The 16,380-nt window shown below is 46.3% G+C and overlaps 3 protein-coding genes and 1 pseudogene across 5 annotated transcripts in view; 2 read left to right on the top strand and 2 right to left on the bottom strand.

Annotated features, from left to right (window-relative positions):
• Positions 1-10,180, top strand: part of LOC145715895 (uncharacterized) — a 36,479-nt gene extending 26,299 nt beyond the window's left edge. The window contains exons 5-7 of one of the 2 annotated variants that reach the window (XR_014148000.1): positions 788-1,008; positions 6,486-6,618; positions 8,153-10,180. Coding sequence is in view for 1 of the 2 variants with exons in the window: in XM_081829161.1 (XP_081685287.1) it covers positions 788-960 (173 nt within the window). In the remaining variant the exon portion in view is untranslated. Of the gene's footprint in view, positions 1-787; positions 1,009-6,485 lie in introns of both variants that reach the window. The other variant, XM_081829161.1, reaches the window with a different exon arrangement.
• The window catches only part of LOC102735769 (monofunctional C1-tetrahydrofolate synthase, mitochondrial), a 560,423-nt gene that overhangs the window by 375,493 nt on the left and 168,550 nt on the right, over positions 1-16,380 (bottom strand). The gene's annotated exons all lie outside the window — the stretch shown is intronic.
• Positions 1,286-16,380, bottom strand: part of LOC145723141 (monofunctional C1-tetrahydrofolate synthase, mitochondrial) — a 120,132-nt gene continuing 105,037 nt past the window's right edge. Inside the window, exons 11-12 of the mRNA XM_081829160.1 lie at positions 5,960-6,080; positions 1,286-1,653 (exon numbers count right to left, since the gene is read on the bottom strand). Of these exons, the coding sequence (XP_081685286.1) occupies positions 5,991-6,080 (90 nt within the window). The 3' untranslated portion in view covers positions 1,286-1,653; positions 5,960-5,990. The remainder of the gene's footprint in view (positions 1,654-5,959; positions 6,081-16,380) is intronic.
• On the top strand, positions 10,180-11,730 carry LOC102735172 (tRNA-splicing ligase complex subunit RTRAF pseudogene; annotated as a pseudogene).

Genomic DNA, 16,380 nt, shown 5'->3' with positions numbered 1-16,380 from the left:
ATTTTTTTTTAAAGATTTTATTTATTTGAGAGAGAGAATGAGAGAGAAAGCACATGAGAGGGGGGAGGGTCAGAGGGAGAAGCAGACTCCCCGCTGAGCAGGGAGCCTGATGCGGGACTCGATCCAGGGACTCCAGGATCATGACCTGAGCCGAAGGCAGTCGCTTAACCAACTGAGCCCCGTTTGCAGAGGTGTACTCCCTGATAAAGGACGGGGACGGGGAGCGCCACACACACACTTCGGAACCAGCAAAATCGTTCTTGAGACACAGGCTTGGTGTGGGGAGGCTTTCTTATTTTTTAAATTTATTTTTTAATTTTTAAGATTTATTTATTTATTTGAGAGAGAGTGAGCAAGAGAGTATAAGCAGGGGGCGCGGCAGAGGGAGAGGGAGAAGCAGACTTCCCCGCTGAGCAGGGAGCCCAATGTGGGGCTCGATCCCAGGACCCTGGGATCATGACCCCAGCAGAAGGCAGACGCTTAACCAACTGAGCCACCCAGGTGCCCCGAGGCTTTCTAGTTATTAAGCTATGTTTTGGAACAAATTAAATTGTTCATAAAGACACATTATGGGCAGAGCAACTACTGAGCAGGGTCACTGAAGGGTGTAGTGCAAGAAGACGCAGGAAAGATCCGATGGCAAGGTCTCCTGCAGGATGTGCCTGCAGGACATGTAAGACATTTATGGTGACTATTTTACTTATACTGCTTCGAGGACAATCACTTCTTGTTTGCTCCTGAATCCTTGGTTTTGTCTTAACTTTTATATAATTTTATGTTATTGTAGGGAGACATGGAAACAAAAAAGGGTCAGCAACTCCCGGGAAGGGGGTCCAGGCCATAGAACACTCTTTCCTACGAATGAAGGGTTGGACAAATGGACAAACATTTGCCAAACACCTGACCTTTAAGAGTCGCCTTCCTTTGCCCTATGGGCCTGGAGAGCTTAATGGCCATTGAGATTCCTTCGCTGGGGGAAGAAATAAGCATCAACCTATTAGTTTTTAGGTAAGTGATGCAAACTTCACTGGCACTGAGAACAGTTCTGGATATAAAATGTACTTTGTTTTCCAGGGTATTACAACTCTCTGGCAGTCAGAAGATTTTACAACGGACCAGATATTTCTGTGTGCGTGTGAGTGTGTGTGTGTGTGATTTCTTTGTTAGGTTTCCAAAGCCCTGGTTGTAGTCCCAATTTTCCAGAAGATTGGTGTCAGGTCACAACCCCAGCGTGAACAGTTACCTCTAGAGAGCAGAGTTTTATCTGGCATGGAAAACTTGCTGGTTGGTTTTCTAGATACATGTTTATTTGCAGTCCAAAGACAAAATAGAAAACTCCAGAGTGGAAAATGCTACCTTTTAGTTCACACTCTTTTAATCCTTCCATCCCCATAAAATAAACTTTCTGAAGTGTAAGCGGTGGGAAATAATGTAAACTCTGCAGAAACGGAAAATAAATTAGTTTCTTTCAAACTCGGTGGAGGTCCTTTTTACTGGACACTGTCCTCGGTTGCACACAGAATTCAGTCTTGAACAAAGAAAAAATCTTTGGCCTATTTCCCCATTTCTCCCACGTTGCGTAAGAGGCATATTTCAAGTTCACTTTCTTCTCCAACGGCAGCAAAAAGGCAAGGAGTAGTCTGTTTCCCGAGCCTGGAAGACAAAAACATGTTTCCGGGGTTGAAGAACAGCTCTTTACCCTGTGGTGTTAAACTGTTAATAGGGCTCTAAAAAGCCGGAGACCGAAAGAAAATTCAACAGCAGATAAGTGATTCTCTTCACAAGACGAGGCCGAGGCCGGGATCCCTGTTTGGAATCTTTTTACCTGAGAGCCGTGGAAAATCGGATGCTGCACAGCCCTGTGACCGAGTCCACGTAAATACCGCAGGCAGCGATCGGAACCCCCTAGAAGATCAGGCAGAAACCCCAAAATTCTAAATTTGGGCTCTACAGTCTCTAAGATCCTGCTGAGTGAGAACGCTCAGGATTTTAGATTAGGGATCCTGTCGCCTCGGATTTCGGTTTCTCTTTTCTGGTCGGCACAGAAAGCGAGGTCTGAAAAATGCATTTAGGGCGTGAATGGAAGGGAGGAGATCTGGCCCTTCTTACTGATGTTAAAGCTTTGCTGTTTTCTCTCAAAGAATATTAAGACTCTCGGATGCTGCTGGAGCCTGCCATCTTTTCTGAAATAGAAGTGATCAAAGTACATTTTAGACAGAACAAACAAAGCAAACACCTCAGTTCCAGAAAATACGTGGCCACCACTGCAGAAGAAATGTAAAGGCAGGTATTGGGCCTTTAATCTGAATTTATACATGCAAGAATTTATCTGTGGGGCCAGGAGTTCACACTTGGCTGGAATACAGCGAGTCGGCCTCCCACAGATGAGGGAGGGGTCTGGAGCCAGAAAGGATGCTTGCTTAGCTTCAGAAGAGAAGACAGGGATGAAGACAGGGGACCAGGAACTTGGAATACCCCCCTAGCATCTGACTCAAGTCAGGGAAGTAAACAGAAAACAAGTACTGCAAGCATAATCATCATTAACAAAAAGGAAATATTTTTGAGGTGAGGAAGGGAGGTTTGCCTGGTGTAGCCCCCGACCCCCCCACCCAGAGAGGGGGCCGGCCTCATTCAGTCACTCTGGTGCTGCTCCTTTACCTGAGGTTCAGTGACTCCTGTGGAGGAAGGTGGGTGGGGGGGGTGCTCCATGGACTGGAAATAACCCAAGAAGGGCAAGTCTGGAAAGACCTTCCAAACTTGAGATGCGTGCTGGAAGACCAGCTGATTAGCCACGTGACCTCAGTATCCAGTGGTTTTGTGTTTAAAGGGGCTTAGAATAGGTGGTTCCATGTTTTAAGAAAAGGGAGAGTGTTGGCAGAAGTACAGAAAGTCTGAATATAGATTTTACGAATTGGAAAGGCAATAGCTACGGTGAGAATTTAAAATGGAATCAGCTATTCAGTGTTATCCTGTTATTCAGAAAACCAAAACCAGTTTCAGAATTTTATGAAGACAGAATATATGAAACATTCTATCTTGGTATGGGACTGATAAGTAATCAAAGAGTGCCCAGACAAGTTTCTTTTCTTCTTTTTTTGGGGGGTGGGGGAGGAGCGAGAGAGAGAGAGAGAGACAGTGTGTGAGCGGGAGCAGGGACAGAGGGAGGGAGAATCTTTTTTTTTTTTTTAAAGATTTTATTTATTTATTTGACAGAGAGAGACACAGCGAGAGAGGGAACACAAGCAGGGGGAGTGGGAGAGGGAGAAGCAGGCTTCCCGCAGAGCAGGAAGCCCGATGCGGGGCTCGATCCCAGGACCCTGGGATCATGACCTGAGCCGAAGGCAGACGCTTAACGACTGAGCCACCCAGGCACCCAAGGGAGGGAGAATCTTAATCAGGCTCCATACCCAGGGCGAAGCCCAACTTGGGGCTCGATCTCAGGACCCTGAGATCATAACCTGAGCCGAAATCCAGTTGGATGCTAACTGACTGAGCCACTCAGGCGTCCCCAAAAAGAGTTAAGAACTTCCCACCTATTAAGCTTCCAAATATTCTATTTTAGTTAGACAGATGTCAATGAGATGGTAAAGACAGGATGGATGATCTAGTCCCCAGCAGCTTTTATTTAAGTGGCTTGGGCTTCCAACTGTGTACCCCAAGGATGGCTCCGGATGATGCACTCACTGACCTTTTTCTTGGAGCATAATGGTGATCAACAGTTTTTGTTGAAGATAGTTTCAATGAGCACTGAGTGTTATATGTAAGTGATGAATCACTGAATTCTATTCCAGAAACCAATATTGCATTGTATGTTCACTAACTAAAATTAAATTAAAAAAAAAAAAAAAAAAGACCCAAAGCACAGAGCCCAGGTGCTCCCCTTGGGAGCCCCGAAACCTTGTGGTTTATAAACTGGGGATGACAAACCCTGCCCATAGAAGTGCTGGGCAGCAACCACACTCGAGATGAATTTATGATTATTAAATATCATCGAACATTTCTGCTCTAAAGGCAGTTGTTCAAGGAAGAAATGAGCTTCAAGAAAAACCTTTTTTGGTAAATAACTAACATCTAGAGCAGGACTAGAGTCAGTCTGATGCTGTACTCAGCCTAACTGCACATGGGTATGAAGGGAGTATCTGAATTCTTCAGGAAATCCGCCAGACTTTATTGTGTCCACTTGAAACCCGCTGAGACTCAGAAGTATGATAAAGGTTCAGGATGAGATACCAAAAGGGGAGGGAAAAAATCAGAACCAAAGACTGAAGAGTAATGTGGCAGGGCCCGTTCCACTGGCACAAACAGCTTATTCTAATTAGTTCTGTTTGATGCCATCCAGAAGAATGAATCAGGCCCTTTTTCTGACAACAGTGAAAGCACCACAGGGGAGCCCTGGAAAGGAGCAAGAACTCTGGTGACTTCTTGGCATCTCCTGTTCATATTAAGTCTCATGCGATTTCCTAGAGGGTGAGGTGAGCAGGAAAGGAGAGAAACAGACATCAGCAAGTGCAGTCTCCCACGTGGTAGGCGTCGGAAGCAGGTACCACAAAGCCCACTGCAGCCGAGCGCACGGAACCATCTGGAGTCTGACTGCTATGGGACATTTCCTCTTCCGATGCCCAAATTTGTCTAAGTTGACTGTCATCCGAACGTTCACATTTTTATATTTTGTACTTTTAATAACCACAGACCTTTGGCTGTTAGTAGAGGTGGTCCCTGACTGCCGTATGCGTGAGGGCACAGGAAACAGAGAGACTGTTTGTGGGGTCATTATACTGAGGAGTCCAGGGGGGGCCTGGGTGGCTCAGCCGGTTAATTTCTCAGGTCATGATCCTCGGGTCCTGGGATCGAGTCCCGCATCGGGCTCCTTGCTCAGCGGGGAGCCTGCTTCTCCCTCTGCCTGCCGCTCCCCCTGCTTGTGCTATCTTGCTCTCTCTCTCATATAAATAAATAAAATCTTAAAAAACAGCAACAACAACAACAAAACAGCAAAAAATACATTGAGGAGTTCCCGAGAAGGAACGTTTGCTTTGTATAGTGGTTTTCTCCTGCAACACCGGATCCATTTCCAGTTGTGCATGCAAGGGTCAAGTGATGGGCTTTGAATGACTGCCCAGCAAGCCTAGAAACGGGATTGGGCAGTTCACGAAGCAGAAAGGAGCCTTGGATGAATGAGTGGGAAGGGAAAATGACATTCGATGAGAGAGTTCAGCGAGAGATAGGCCTATTATACTTGGACGAAAAAGAGCTTGGACAAAGTCATAGCTTTTAATACCCAAATAAGTATCTTTTGTTATAAAAAAAAAAAAAAATAACCCGGCGATCCCAAAATTATAGGTCTGCTCAAATAACTGGTTACCATCTTCTAGAACAGGCCAAAGTTCACTTACTCTGTGACTGAAATGCAAAGGGCATCCTTTGGTTTGGGCATCAAGGATGGGGTGAGAGAGAGTGAGCAGGTCCTAGTGGAGCCTCGGCATTTGTGTTTATTAGCTGTGCGACTTGAGCACGCTGCTGGCCTTCCTGGGCCAGAGTTTTCGTGGCGCCGAAATAAAACTGCTCACCTCGCTGGGTTGACGCCAGCATGACGTGGGACAGGGATGGCAAAGCGACTCATGCCAGCTACGGAAGGAGAGGCAGGGCCAAGCAGGGGAAAGAGCCCCCACAGGGTTCCTTTTTTGTGGCAAGAGGTGCCTTAGACAAATCTATACTCAGAGGGGACATGATTTGACTTTCACTGGACAGGAGCCCATCTAACTGTACATCCACGTCTAGGAGTGGCCCAAGCCACAGGCCACTGTGGTAGGAATTCACAGTCCACCAAGTCAGGAAATTACTTATCAGGCCATATTTTGTAGTACATATCAGAAAACCAAAACAAAATAAAACTAAAAAACATTTGGTGGGGCGGGGACGGGGGGGGGGGTAGAAAAAAACAGTAGAAAGCACAGTAGCCTACCTGAATTGGGTCCTGTGGAAGTTGGGTTCATTTAGAATAAGCCTTTAACTTGCTCTGTTTCTGTATCAAGATCTATATCATAGAAGCAGGGCCGGGTCGGCAGTCCCGGCATGGTGCTCATCTAGAGGAGAAAACAGAACATGAGCTATTAGCAGATGCTGCCAAGCGATCACTCCAAACACGGTACATCTAATGACCAGAACTACCTACATAATTCAATTCAGCCTCCCGTAACTTTAGGTCCTATATACCTGTAGCTCTCTAAATTCACCATCTGCTATTTCAATCTTTGTTTAGGAAATGAAATAGAAAAGGCAGATGTCAGCTTCCTGAAAATGGAGACCACTTACCTCCCTCCACGGCCCCACAGCACATCATAGCTCCGAGACTGATTTTCAAACCCTTTCTTTCTAAATGACAGCTTTAAAAAAGTTGAGCCCCTTTGCTTGAAGGGGCCAGCGGGGGTGGGTGAAGTGGACAATAGCCTTTTCCTCACCCCCAAGACACGTTTTTGTAAAATCTACAGCTCTCAGAGGACAGTCTGCAACCAGCTGCTCTGCCCTGCCGTAAGAACAGTAACTGATGTTTGCTGACCGCTTACTACGCACCAGATGCTGTGCCAAGTTTCCCTTTTTTGACCCTCCCGACAACCCTGTGAGGTAGGTACTTTTATTATCTCCATGCTACGAGGAAGGACACGGAGGTTTACGGAGGTTAAGCCACTTGCCCAAGGTCACACAGGTAATAAGTAGCAAAATGGGAAATTGGACTCCGGGCCTATAACCTCAAATGACTCATTGAACCACCACCACGACCGCTGGGGCACTCTGGGGGTTATGGGTTTTACACGGATAACTTAATTAAGTCCCCCGCCACCCTGAGAGGTGGATACTAATTTCAGCCCCACTTTCTGGATAGCACAGAGCGCATTCAGGCACAAAGGCATGTGCTCAAGGACATCTAGCAAGTCGGTGGGGGAGGCCTGATTAAAACCAGGCCCCCACTCCTCACTGCTTTGCTGCAGTGTGTCCAGATCAGTTTATCAAAGTGCGTCTCTGCCCACTTGCACCAGAAACCCTTGGTATCCTGGGGAAAACTGCTGACTCCCCCGGTGACTCACACACTAAAACACGGTCTAGGACCTACATTGTGAGGCTCCTGGATGATCTACTCTTTATTGATTATTTTAGTATTTCCTACTATGCTTTAATATTGCACTTTGCACAAAAAGGATGCTTGTAAAGCAATGTTGCATGCAGTCACGTGGAAAGACACCCGGGACTGTGCTTGGGTTCGCTCTTCTTCGAGGATTAAGTGCTGTGTCTTGCAAAACTCCTGCCTGTCCTGGCCGGAGAACATTCTAGTGAGATGAGGCTGTGAAACAGCTAGCACTTACAGCTCCACGGTCTGCCCACTTCTTCCCACCTGGCAACAGAGCTCAGCTCTCTCACTTGCTTCGGCACCGACTTGGCATTTCCCCCTCTGCTGTGCGCCGCCCCCCCCCCCGCACCCGACCCATCCACGATGCTCTTTTCGTACATGGGTCTGTGGACCAGGAGCATCGGTATCACTGGCAGCCTGTTTGAAATCTCAAATCTCAGAACCCGCCTCAGGCCTGCTGAATCAGAATCTGCAATTTTAGCAATTCCCACGTGATTCGTGTGCATGTGACCGCTTGAGACTCGCCGCTTGGACAACGTGGCCGAGGAGGCCTCCTTTCGCACTGGCAAGGGGGCTCGCCCGGTAGAGGCGGTGAGGAGGAAGGGGACCGGAAAGCCCGCTGCACCCCTGACAGCCGTAGGTGGGGGACATCCGTGCACCCGTTGGCCTCACTAACCACCTGCTCCCCGAGAGTGTGGTGAGGGGACCACGGGGTACGCTCTCCCACTGTGAGGCACGGCTAGGTCCTGTCTTGCTAATTGCACAGGACGGTACTTTAGGTATATTATGGGCTAAAAAGGCTTCTGAGGCCTGCTGGAATATAGCTACCATTTGTAACGTGTCTTGGAGAAAACGTGCTCTGCGTTCCCAACAATTAACTGCAAATAAAGTTTCGGCACACAGCCTGCTTGTGCGGGGGGGCGGGGGGTACGACTTCCTGTGTTTTCAGACTTCGCTTATGTGGACGGCTACTTAGCCCTGTTAAGTCTCTGTTCCTAGCACAGTAGTGACATTTTTCTCTGATTACTCCAGTGGCTGCACATAACCGAGGGACCCCAGGAAGAAGCCCACGCTTACTCTTCTGGCCCTGGGACCCCAAACACAAGGCCAGTGGTGGCAACTGCTGCCATTTTTTCGCCAGTTGCCTGTGTATAACCCACAGTGGTACTTTATAGCAGTTTCCCTGCCTGACTACATTCTGACGTGGGCATGTGGCGATGCCTTCATAATGTGTGTGTGCGGAGGGACGTGGATTTGGGAAAAGGAACCAGCATCTTGTAGTAGAAGAGATGTCTGATCACATTCAGCCACAGCCATGTTGCCCCATCCCTTGAATCAGCTCTGGGGGTCGAAGGCACATTTAGTTGGAAGAACGTTACCCAGACTTTGCTGCTTTGGGGGCCGCCACGCTATGGGCCCCAGAGCCGACTTCAGTGGGAGGCAGGCCTGCCTCCACACACGGTGAGAAGGTCCAGGAAGAACCCTGTGCATCTCAGCCCGTCCGACCAAAGTCACGGTGGCAGCTTCTACTATAGAGAACACCACTCCCCTGCCTGCTCGTTTATCTAGTTTTACCGACGTGAAAATTCAACGCTTCATCATTAACTTTTTTAGCTGAGGCAGGACGGAGGCTGACAAAGGGAGAATGTGGTTCATGTCGATCCAGGAGCTGGTCTACTGGCTGCAGCAGAGCCGAGCATGCATCTTTTGGTCATTCTGATGCCTTCGGAGCAAAACTGGGAACTAAAAGGAGCCAAGATATTAAATGCTGGGAGGTGTGAAATGTGTTTCCTCTATTTTCAACCTATTTCTCTCAAATGGGGGAAAAGTAGTTCCGTCAGAAGACTCCCACGTTCCTCTCCAATTATGCAATCGTCACTTCCAAGAGTCAGGACCGGCAACAGCAGACGGGAAAGCACACAGAGTCTGAAGAGCCAAGGGACTCCCTGCCCCGTGGACAGAGAGCCATCCCCCAGTAAATCTCCTTTTAAAATAAAAGTTCTCCTGCTGAGCAGACACAATATGGAATTATGGTAGCAAGACCTAATACACTCACATCAAATTCTCTCCAATAAAAAACTCTGTTATCAAGGGATTGTGGCCCCAGACAAGAGTCAGAACTGCACTATGGGGAAGAAAGACTTTGGACAGCCCTTGGGAGTTGACCTCTGGCCCCACGCCTGGGGTCAGAGGTGATCTGTGTTGACTTTATTTGTATGTCCTCTAAGAAGGCCCCCTGCTTAAAATAACAGGGGAGCCACTAAATTGTACTTACTTGTCACGCTGCATTAATGGATTCTTTCACAAAGGCTGAAAAACATGGGCTTTTGCCCTTCATGACCCCCATTTTAACTACAATGAATCTTCCAAATCTTTACTGATTTCTGGTTAAGCTTATTTTGGAGAAACGATGAGTTCTATGGTATAAACATATATTAAACCTAGTTCAAGAGAAAATATTCATATACTTCAAAGTAGTCATTGTAAGTAAAAGAATATTCTCAGCATGAGTAGAAAAATTACTAAAACTTCTGTTTCTTAAAGTGATGGAATCATAATTTCTACTTAGCCAACATATTGTTGTAGTTTTGTTGTATTTGTGTAATTTTTTGACTTCTCCTTCAATCTACTACTTTTCATACTGAATAAATCACCCAGTTTTATTTTGGTTCAGAAACAAGTATTTTTATGCACAACTTTATTCTTGCAGCTCACGATCCGAGGTGGACTCCCTCTACACACTTCCTCCCTCCCTCCAAGAGATGATAGAGCACAGTTGATATATATCATCTTGGTTCTAAGAATTGAAAAAGACTGCAATGGTTAACTACATTATGATATAACTTAAATAAAAAGATTCTTATGAAACAATAACTCAAAATAGTACATTCCTCATTAAGCGAAAGTATTTTCTGAGTTATAACTATAGTCCTGCTTCTCAACCTTTTGGCTAAGATCAAGCTTAAATACAGTGCCTAGCAATATTAGGCCTCAATAAATACTTTTTAAAATAGATGAGTAAAAATGGAGGATAATTAGGAAATTAGGATAATTAGTGAATTAGGAAACAAACAGAAAGAAACTTTCTTCTCGTCTGTCCTCTCCCGGCCGAAGCCCGGGGGACCAGAGCAAGACGCGGGGACCATGGTCGACACAAGCTGACGGCCCTCGACTACTACAACCCGGCTGGCTTCAACTGCAAAGATGAAACAGAATTTAGAAACTTTATTGTTTGGCTTGAGGACCAGAAAATCAGACACTACAAGACTGAAGACAGAGGTAATTTAAGAAACATCCACAGCAGTGACTGATCCAAGTTCTTTGAAAAGTATCTCAAAGATGTTAACTGTCCTTTCAAGATTCAAGATTGACAAGAAGCAATTGACTGGCTTCTTGGTTTAGCTGTTAGACTTGAACATGGAGATAATGCTGAAAAATACAAGGACTTGGTACCTGGTAATACAAAAAATGCTGACAATGCAGCGAAAAATGAAGAGCCATTGATCAACTTGGATGTAAATAATCCCGATTTTAAGGCTGGTGTAATGGCTTTGGCCGACCTTCTTCAGATTCAGCGTCATGATGACTACCTGGTAAGGCTTAAGGCAATTCGCATTTTGGTCCAGGAGCGCCTGAGCCAGGATGCAGTTGCTAAAGCAAATCAAACGAAAGAGGGCTTGCCTGTTGCTTTAGACAAACATATTCTTGGTTTTGACACGGGAGATGCAGTTCTTAATGAAGCTGCTCAAATTCTGCGATTGCTGCACATAGAAGAGCTCAGAGAGCCACGGACAAAAATTCATGAAGCCATAGTAGCTGTTCAGGCACTTATTGCTGATCCAAAGACAGACCACAGACTGGGGAAAGTTGGAAGATGAACATTTTAGGATTTCAGCTTCTCATCTACTTAATACAATTGGGAACCATGTACGCTCTGGCATGTGTTTGGAAATCAAATGTCACATTTTCAAGGGAAGAATCCTAGAAAATTGACTATGTTCTCGAGATTTACCATCACTGCTTTTTCTTTAATAAAGTTCAGGAAAGTGGAAGAAAAAAAAAGAAACTTTCTTGAGGATGGGGCTTTTTCTTTGTTTCTTCCCTTCTTCTCTGAATACAAAATAAGCTACTCTAAGATGATGTATAAGGAAAAATGGCCAAGTATAGATGTCCAATGACTGAAAGAGAAGGATATGAAAAATCATTCTAATAAAAACAGATATTGCAGCTACCACTGGAATTTCCATTTGCCTGACTTAGCAGAGAGGGATGTTCTGGGATTTCTTCCTGGGCAGTTAGGTAACATTCACCTGCACAGCTTGTGACCACATTCCAAAGGCGATCTCTGGTTACTGGCTAGCGATACTCTTGAGAGCATGGGGGTGTGTCCTGTTGGAGTGCCCTTATCTTTCCTGGTGGCTGATGAGGTCCTGTTCCTGTGTGAAGGGACGTGGTGATGTTTCATTCAACTCAGCAACCTTTGCTGAGGGCTCACTATGGGGACACGAAGGTGACCAGGACCTGGTCCCCGCTTCCAGATGGACAGACCAATAAAGCAGTCCACTGGGCTATTTGGACCAAGTCACCTTACTTTTTTAGTTAAAAAAATTTTTTTTTCATTCTATGATTTTTATATAACAAGAATTTATGTAATAAATTCTTAACTTATGACTTTCTAAGACTAAGTCATGTTCGATTATTATAAACATTACCATATTGTGCTCACATATCCTGTCAGTATTACACAGCTGAGATTATTCTGATTTATGTCAATGGCCTTGAATGAAAGAATGAGCAAGCACAGTTATTCTTCTCATCTTCTGTGAGGGATGATTATCATTTTCTTTTAGTGGTAGGAAGCTAGTCCCTAACTAACTTTTCTTTCCATTTATAAAAATCTACTTAAAAAAATATTTTAAACATAAAAGCAAAAAACAGTAGAAGTAAAAGGCAGAGTCCTCTTGTCCTTATACGCTTCCCAGACGGAAGCCCTGTAAACAATTTCTTGTGTCAACTCCTGGGTAAGTTTCTCTTCCTATTCGAGCCATGTGTCTCTATAACGTATACTTCTATCATTTTGTACAGAAATCGGATAATTCCACGTGGACGATTCTGAAATCTGATTTTCAGGGAGATTAACATTGGAAAGAGGTAACTGGTAAAACTCCCCCTAAACAAGGGAATGCTTGCCGGCGTGTGTGAGTCAAGAGTTGTCACTAACACATTCAATGCGTGAGGTCCACGGGCCTGCCTTTTGGAAAAGGAGAGATGGCAGGAGTCCTTTTAGAGAGAAACAAAGATAAATGTGATGCAGGGTCTGACTGACCAGACGTACACAAAGGAAATGAAGAAATTCTGCAACTTTTTTGCAGTGCCTCAAGCATCAGCTAAAAAATTCACATGTTTTATAAAGGACTAACAGTTTGGAGTTGAAAGACTTTGAGAAGTCTCCCCCCACTCCAGAATTTTTTCCTTTATTTGTTCTGATTGTAGGGATGGTACTCCTTAGTCCGCTCTTATCTGTGGTTATCGGGAACGCCCTCACGTGGGCTTGCTCAGTAAGACAACGTCCTTCCAGTCCCCGTGCCTGGAAGCTCAGGGGCGGCACACTGAGGGCTTGGCTTGGCTGGGTCCTGCAGCCCCCAGGTTTCTCTCTGCTGTCCTCTGGGTGTTGGCCTCATCCTCAGGCTTCCTGCTGTGTGGGCAGCTCTAGGCCAAAGACTCATACCCCAAGACATCCAAGCAAGTAAGAATGTCTTCTTCTTCTTCTTCTTTTTTCTGGATTTCTTTCTTTTATTTATCAATTTCAAATTGATAACTTGGTGCCCTGGCAACTCCAATAGTAACCCCTCTAGTGCCATATACTTACCAGCACTTAACATGCCCTGTATCCCAGTGCTTCCTACAACCCTCCAAGGCCAGTGTTACCCTGCTGCTATTATCCCCACTGTGCACATAAGGAAAGCAAGACGTGGAAACGCATAATCATGTGCCTCAAATCACACAGCCCAGACCCGATGGAGCTGGAATTCAAATGCAGTGTGACTCCCGAGAGCCGGCCCTACCCATGCCCACGGAGCACTACGCCCCCACTGTCATGGCATTGAGTTCACTGCCCCTGGGTGGCAGGAAGTGTGCCAGAGCCCCGGAGGGGCAGGAGGGTGTCCCCACGGCTGGATATCGACCCGTCTTATCAAGCTACTGACTTCTCAGCTACGGCATTCAGGTAGATAAATTTACATGGATTTGTAAAGTAAACTCAGCTACTTTACAACTTTAGCCTGGATTCCTTCTAAACTATAACATTTATTTAAGGACATGTTACATGGCTTGTGCTTGGGGTCGTATCTTTCCAAATTACATCTTAAAAATCTAGTCAGAGCAGTTAGCAGTGAGTAAATACCTTATGACTGTTAAAAAAAAAAAAAAATCTCCAAAATGATACACATACAACAACACCAAGAGTTTTTTTCTTAAAAATAACAGGCTTGCTACTCTTTAAAGATCCTCTGTGAGACATGGATTATTTACTCCCCTCTGAAACGTGTAAATACCATAATCCACTGAAATAAATGAAGAGCCACATCAATTTTTTACTTAAAAATTTCAGGGAAACTATTTCATAACTATGTTTGGAATTTGTTCTGGTAGCTAATTTTAGAGGGACGGCAAAATCTAAAATTGACAAATCTAAAACAATGCTAACCTTGGACCAACCAGTTGGTTTCTCTGTCACTTACAGGCCTTTGTTTTTATTCATTACCAAAAAGATCCATGAAAGCCACACTTACACAGATGCAGCAACGGGCTCTAGGCAGTTGTGCGGCCTTCCCTGGGGCCCATGAGGACAGGAAGCACCAGTGCAAAGGCTCTCAGGGGACATGTGGGGGTGGGGCGGCAGTAAACCACTCAGGACCAAGCTGGGGTGGGACAGGCTCCACGCCTGTAGGACTTGTCCTTGAGTAAGTTACTGCACTGAGCCTTGGTTCCTTACCTGGAAAAACAGTCTGAGTATCAAAATATCTACATTACAGGGTCTATTTCAAAACTCAAACGAGGTAAAGAAAGGATCCTAGTTTAGTACTTCACCCACAATCGATGCTACTATCATTTTATTACAGAATGGACAACCGTAACTGTGTCTTGAAGTGAGTGTGTTGTAAGTTACTTACGGTAGACACGGGAAAAGGAAATTTGAGAACAATTCTGATCTAGGATGAATTATAGGTTTCTTTTCTAAGAAAAAAATGTTCGGTGGTCTGGTGAGATTCTCCCCTAACTTTTCTGGCCCTACAAACAATTTTAAAAGCCAGGCTTTCTGGTCTTCCTACTTATGATAATCAAATCTGAAGCTAACCCCACAACAGTCCAGCCCTAAAGTACTCAAGCAAACAGGGACTGCTCTTATTGAGGACAAATCTTTTCCAAGGAGAAGCCTCTAGAAGCGTGATGATGACCGGAAAGCAGGCGTGACTCTAACCTGGGCTGAGTGGGGAGGAGATGAAGACCCCTGTGTGTGGGGGGGGGCAGGGGCACGTTCGGTCATCAGCCAGCCGCCGGACAAATGGCAAGTCGCGAGCACCCCCAGCAGCGCTGGCAAAACAAACCAACTGAATAATGCTTCACCGTTTGGAAACCTGATATTAAGTAATCAAATTCTGGTTTCTGGGAAGCTCGTCATCTGAAAATTAACCGAGATGTTCTGGGCATGGATTTCATCCCAAGGTCCTAATGGCAATTAAATCATTATTCTGTAACCTACTTAAAGGGGAGAGAAGAGGCAGGGGAAGGGGAGAACCGGAAGGAGGAAGGCAGGAGTGGGGGATGAAAACTGCTTTTACTTAGCTGATCTGCTCTTTCTCCCCAAGGTGCTTGTTACAGTGACAGAGCTGCCCCATCATTTACTCTTTCCCTTTGGTCTTCGCCCAGCCTGGCCCCTCCGACCCCTGCGGAGCTCCTCCCCAGGGATAAGAAGCTCCTGCAGCAGGAACACACGCCAAGATGGAGGGAAATGGTACCCATTTCTTTAATGTCTCCTTTATGCTGCTCTTGGGACCGAGGCAGAGAGGTGGTCCAGGGAGCCTGCCCGGAGGAGGAGAGCGGTGGGAGCTGCCTCCTCCAAGGCCCTACCATGCCACCTAATTTAACTATTTTAAATACTAGAGTTCTACTTTGTTCTGCAATGTTTTTTGTAAGGGGGTTCAGATCAGATGCTGGGGAGGGCCCAGGACCTCAGGCGGGGGGTCTCTGTAAGGCACATGATGGACTGAATTATGCACCCCCCCCCTCCAAGTGGTGAAGTCCTCCGCTCCAACAGGACGAGATGGAGCCAGGGCTTTGAGTAAATGAGGTCCTAAGAGCTGGGCCCCGATCCGATAGGACTGGTGTCCCTGTAAGAGGAAGAGCCACCAGATGCATGCACACATAGGGAAGGCTCTGTGAGGACGAGGCTACCCGGAAGCCAAGGAGAGGGGCCTCAGGAGAAACCAACCCTTCAGACACCTCGGTCTTGGACTTCTGGCCTCCAGAGCTGTGAGGAAATGACCCCTGCTGCTCCAGCCCCCCGGTCCGTGGTACTTTGTGGTGGTGGCCCAAGCGAGCGGACACACCGTCCTTATGTGGGTAATTCCTTCCCTCGACACCCTTTCCTGCAGGTCAACAGAACATGTTTTTCTTCCGTCACTTTCCCCGATGCCTGGACTGAAAGAGTCCTAACTCCGCTCCTCGCCAAGGCTTCTCTGAACAGAACCTTTTTTCTCAGGCAGGGCCAGAGATAATTACAGGATAATTACAGGACTGTGTGGGTGCAGCCAGCCACCCCTCCTGGATTTCTCCCCTCCCTCTTCACCCCTGATCCCCGGGGCCTCTAACACTTGGGGGCACAGCAGCTGCCCAGACCTGCTTCCTCTGGGTTAACGCCCTGGAAGAAATAGAACACTGTGGACCACTTACCTGCATCACTCACCATTCACGGCCCTCCCCCTTCTGTTTCTCACACAGAGAATGAATACATTCAAAACAAGGCAACAGGCTAACAGAGCACGATGGCAGATGCTCTTCGTTTAAATTTAATTTTTATCAAAGGGAATCATGTACATGGCTTCAAAGGCCACATGGCTCCTCAAGGCGTCCCGTACGAGGGGACAGTTCCCCATCTGCCGCTGCCCGCCGGCCCTCCAACGGCCTTCCCACTCCACAGAGGAAGCCTCTCCCCACTCCCAGTTTTGCTTTTTCCTGTTCGCTGCTCTGGATTTTGCAAC

The sequence above is a fragment of the Leptonychotes weddellii genome, chromosome 8 (genome assembly GCF_054177405.1).
Source record: "Leptonychotes weddellii isolate Sample4059 chromosome 8, ASM5417740v2, whole genome shotgun sequence".
Taxonomy (NCBI): Eukaryota; Metazoa; Chordata; class Mammalia; order Carnivora; family Phocidae; genus Leptonychotes; species Leptonychotes weddellii.
The sequence above is the reverse complement of the archived record's forward strand: the minus strand, read 5'-3'. Positions and strand labels throughout refer to the sequence as shown.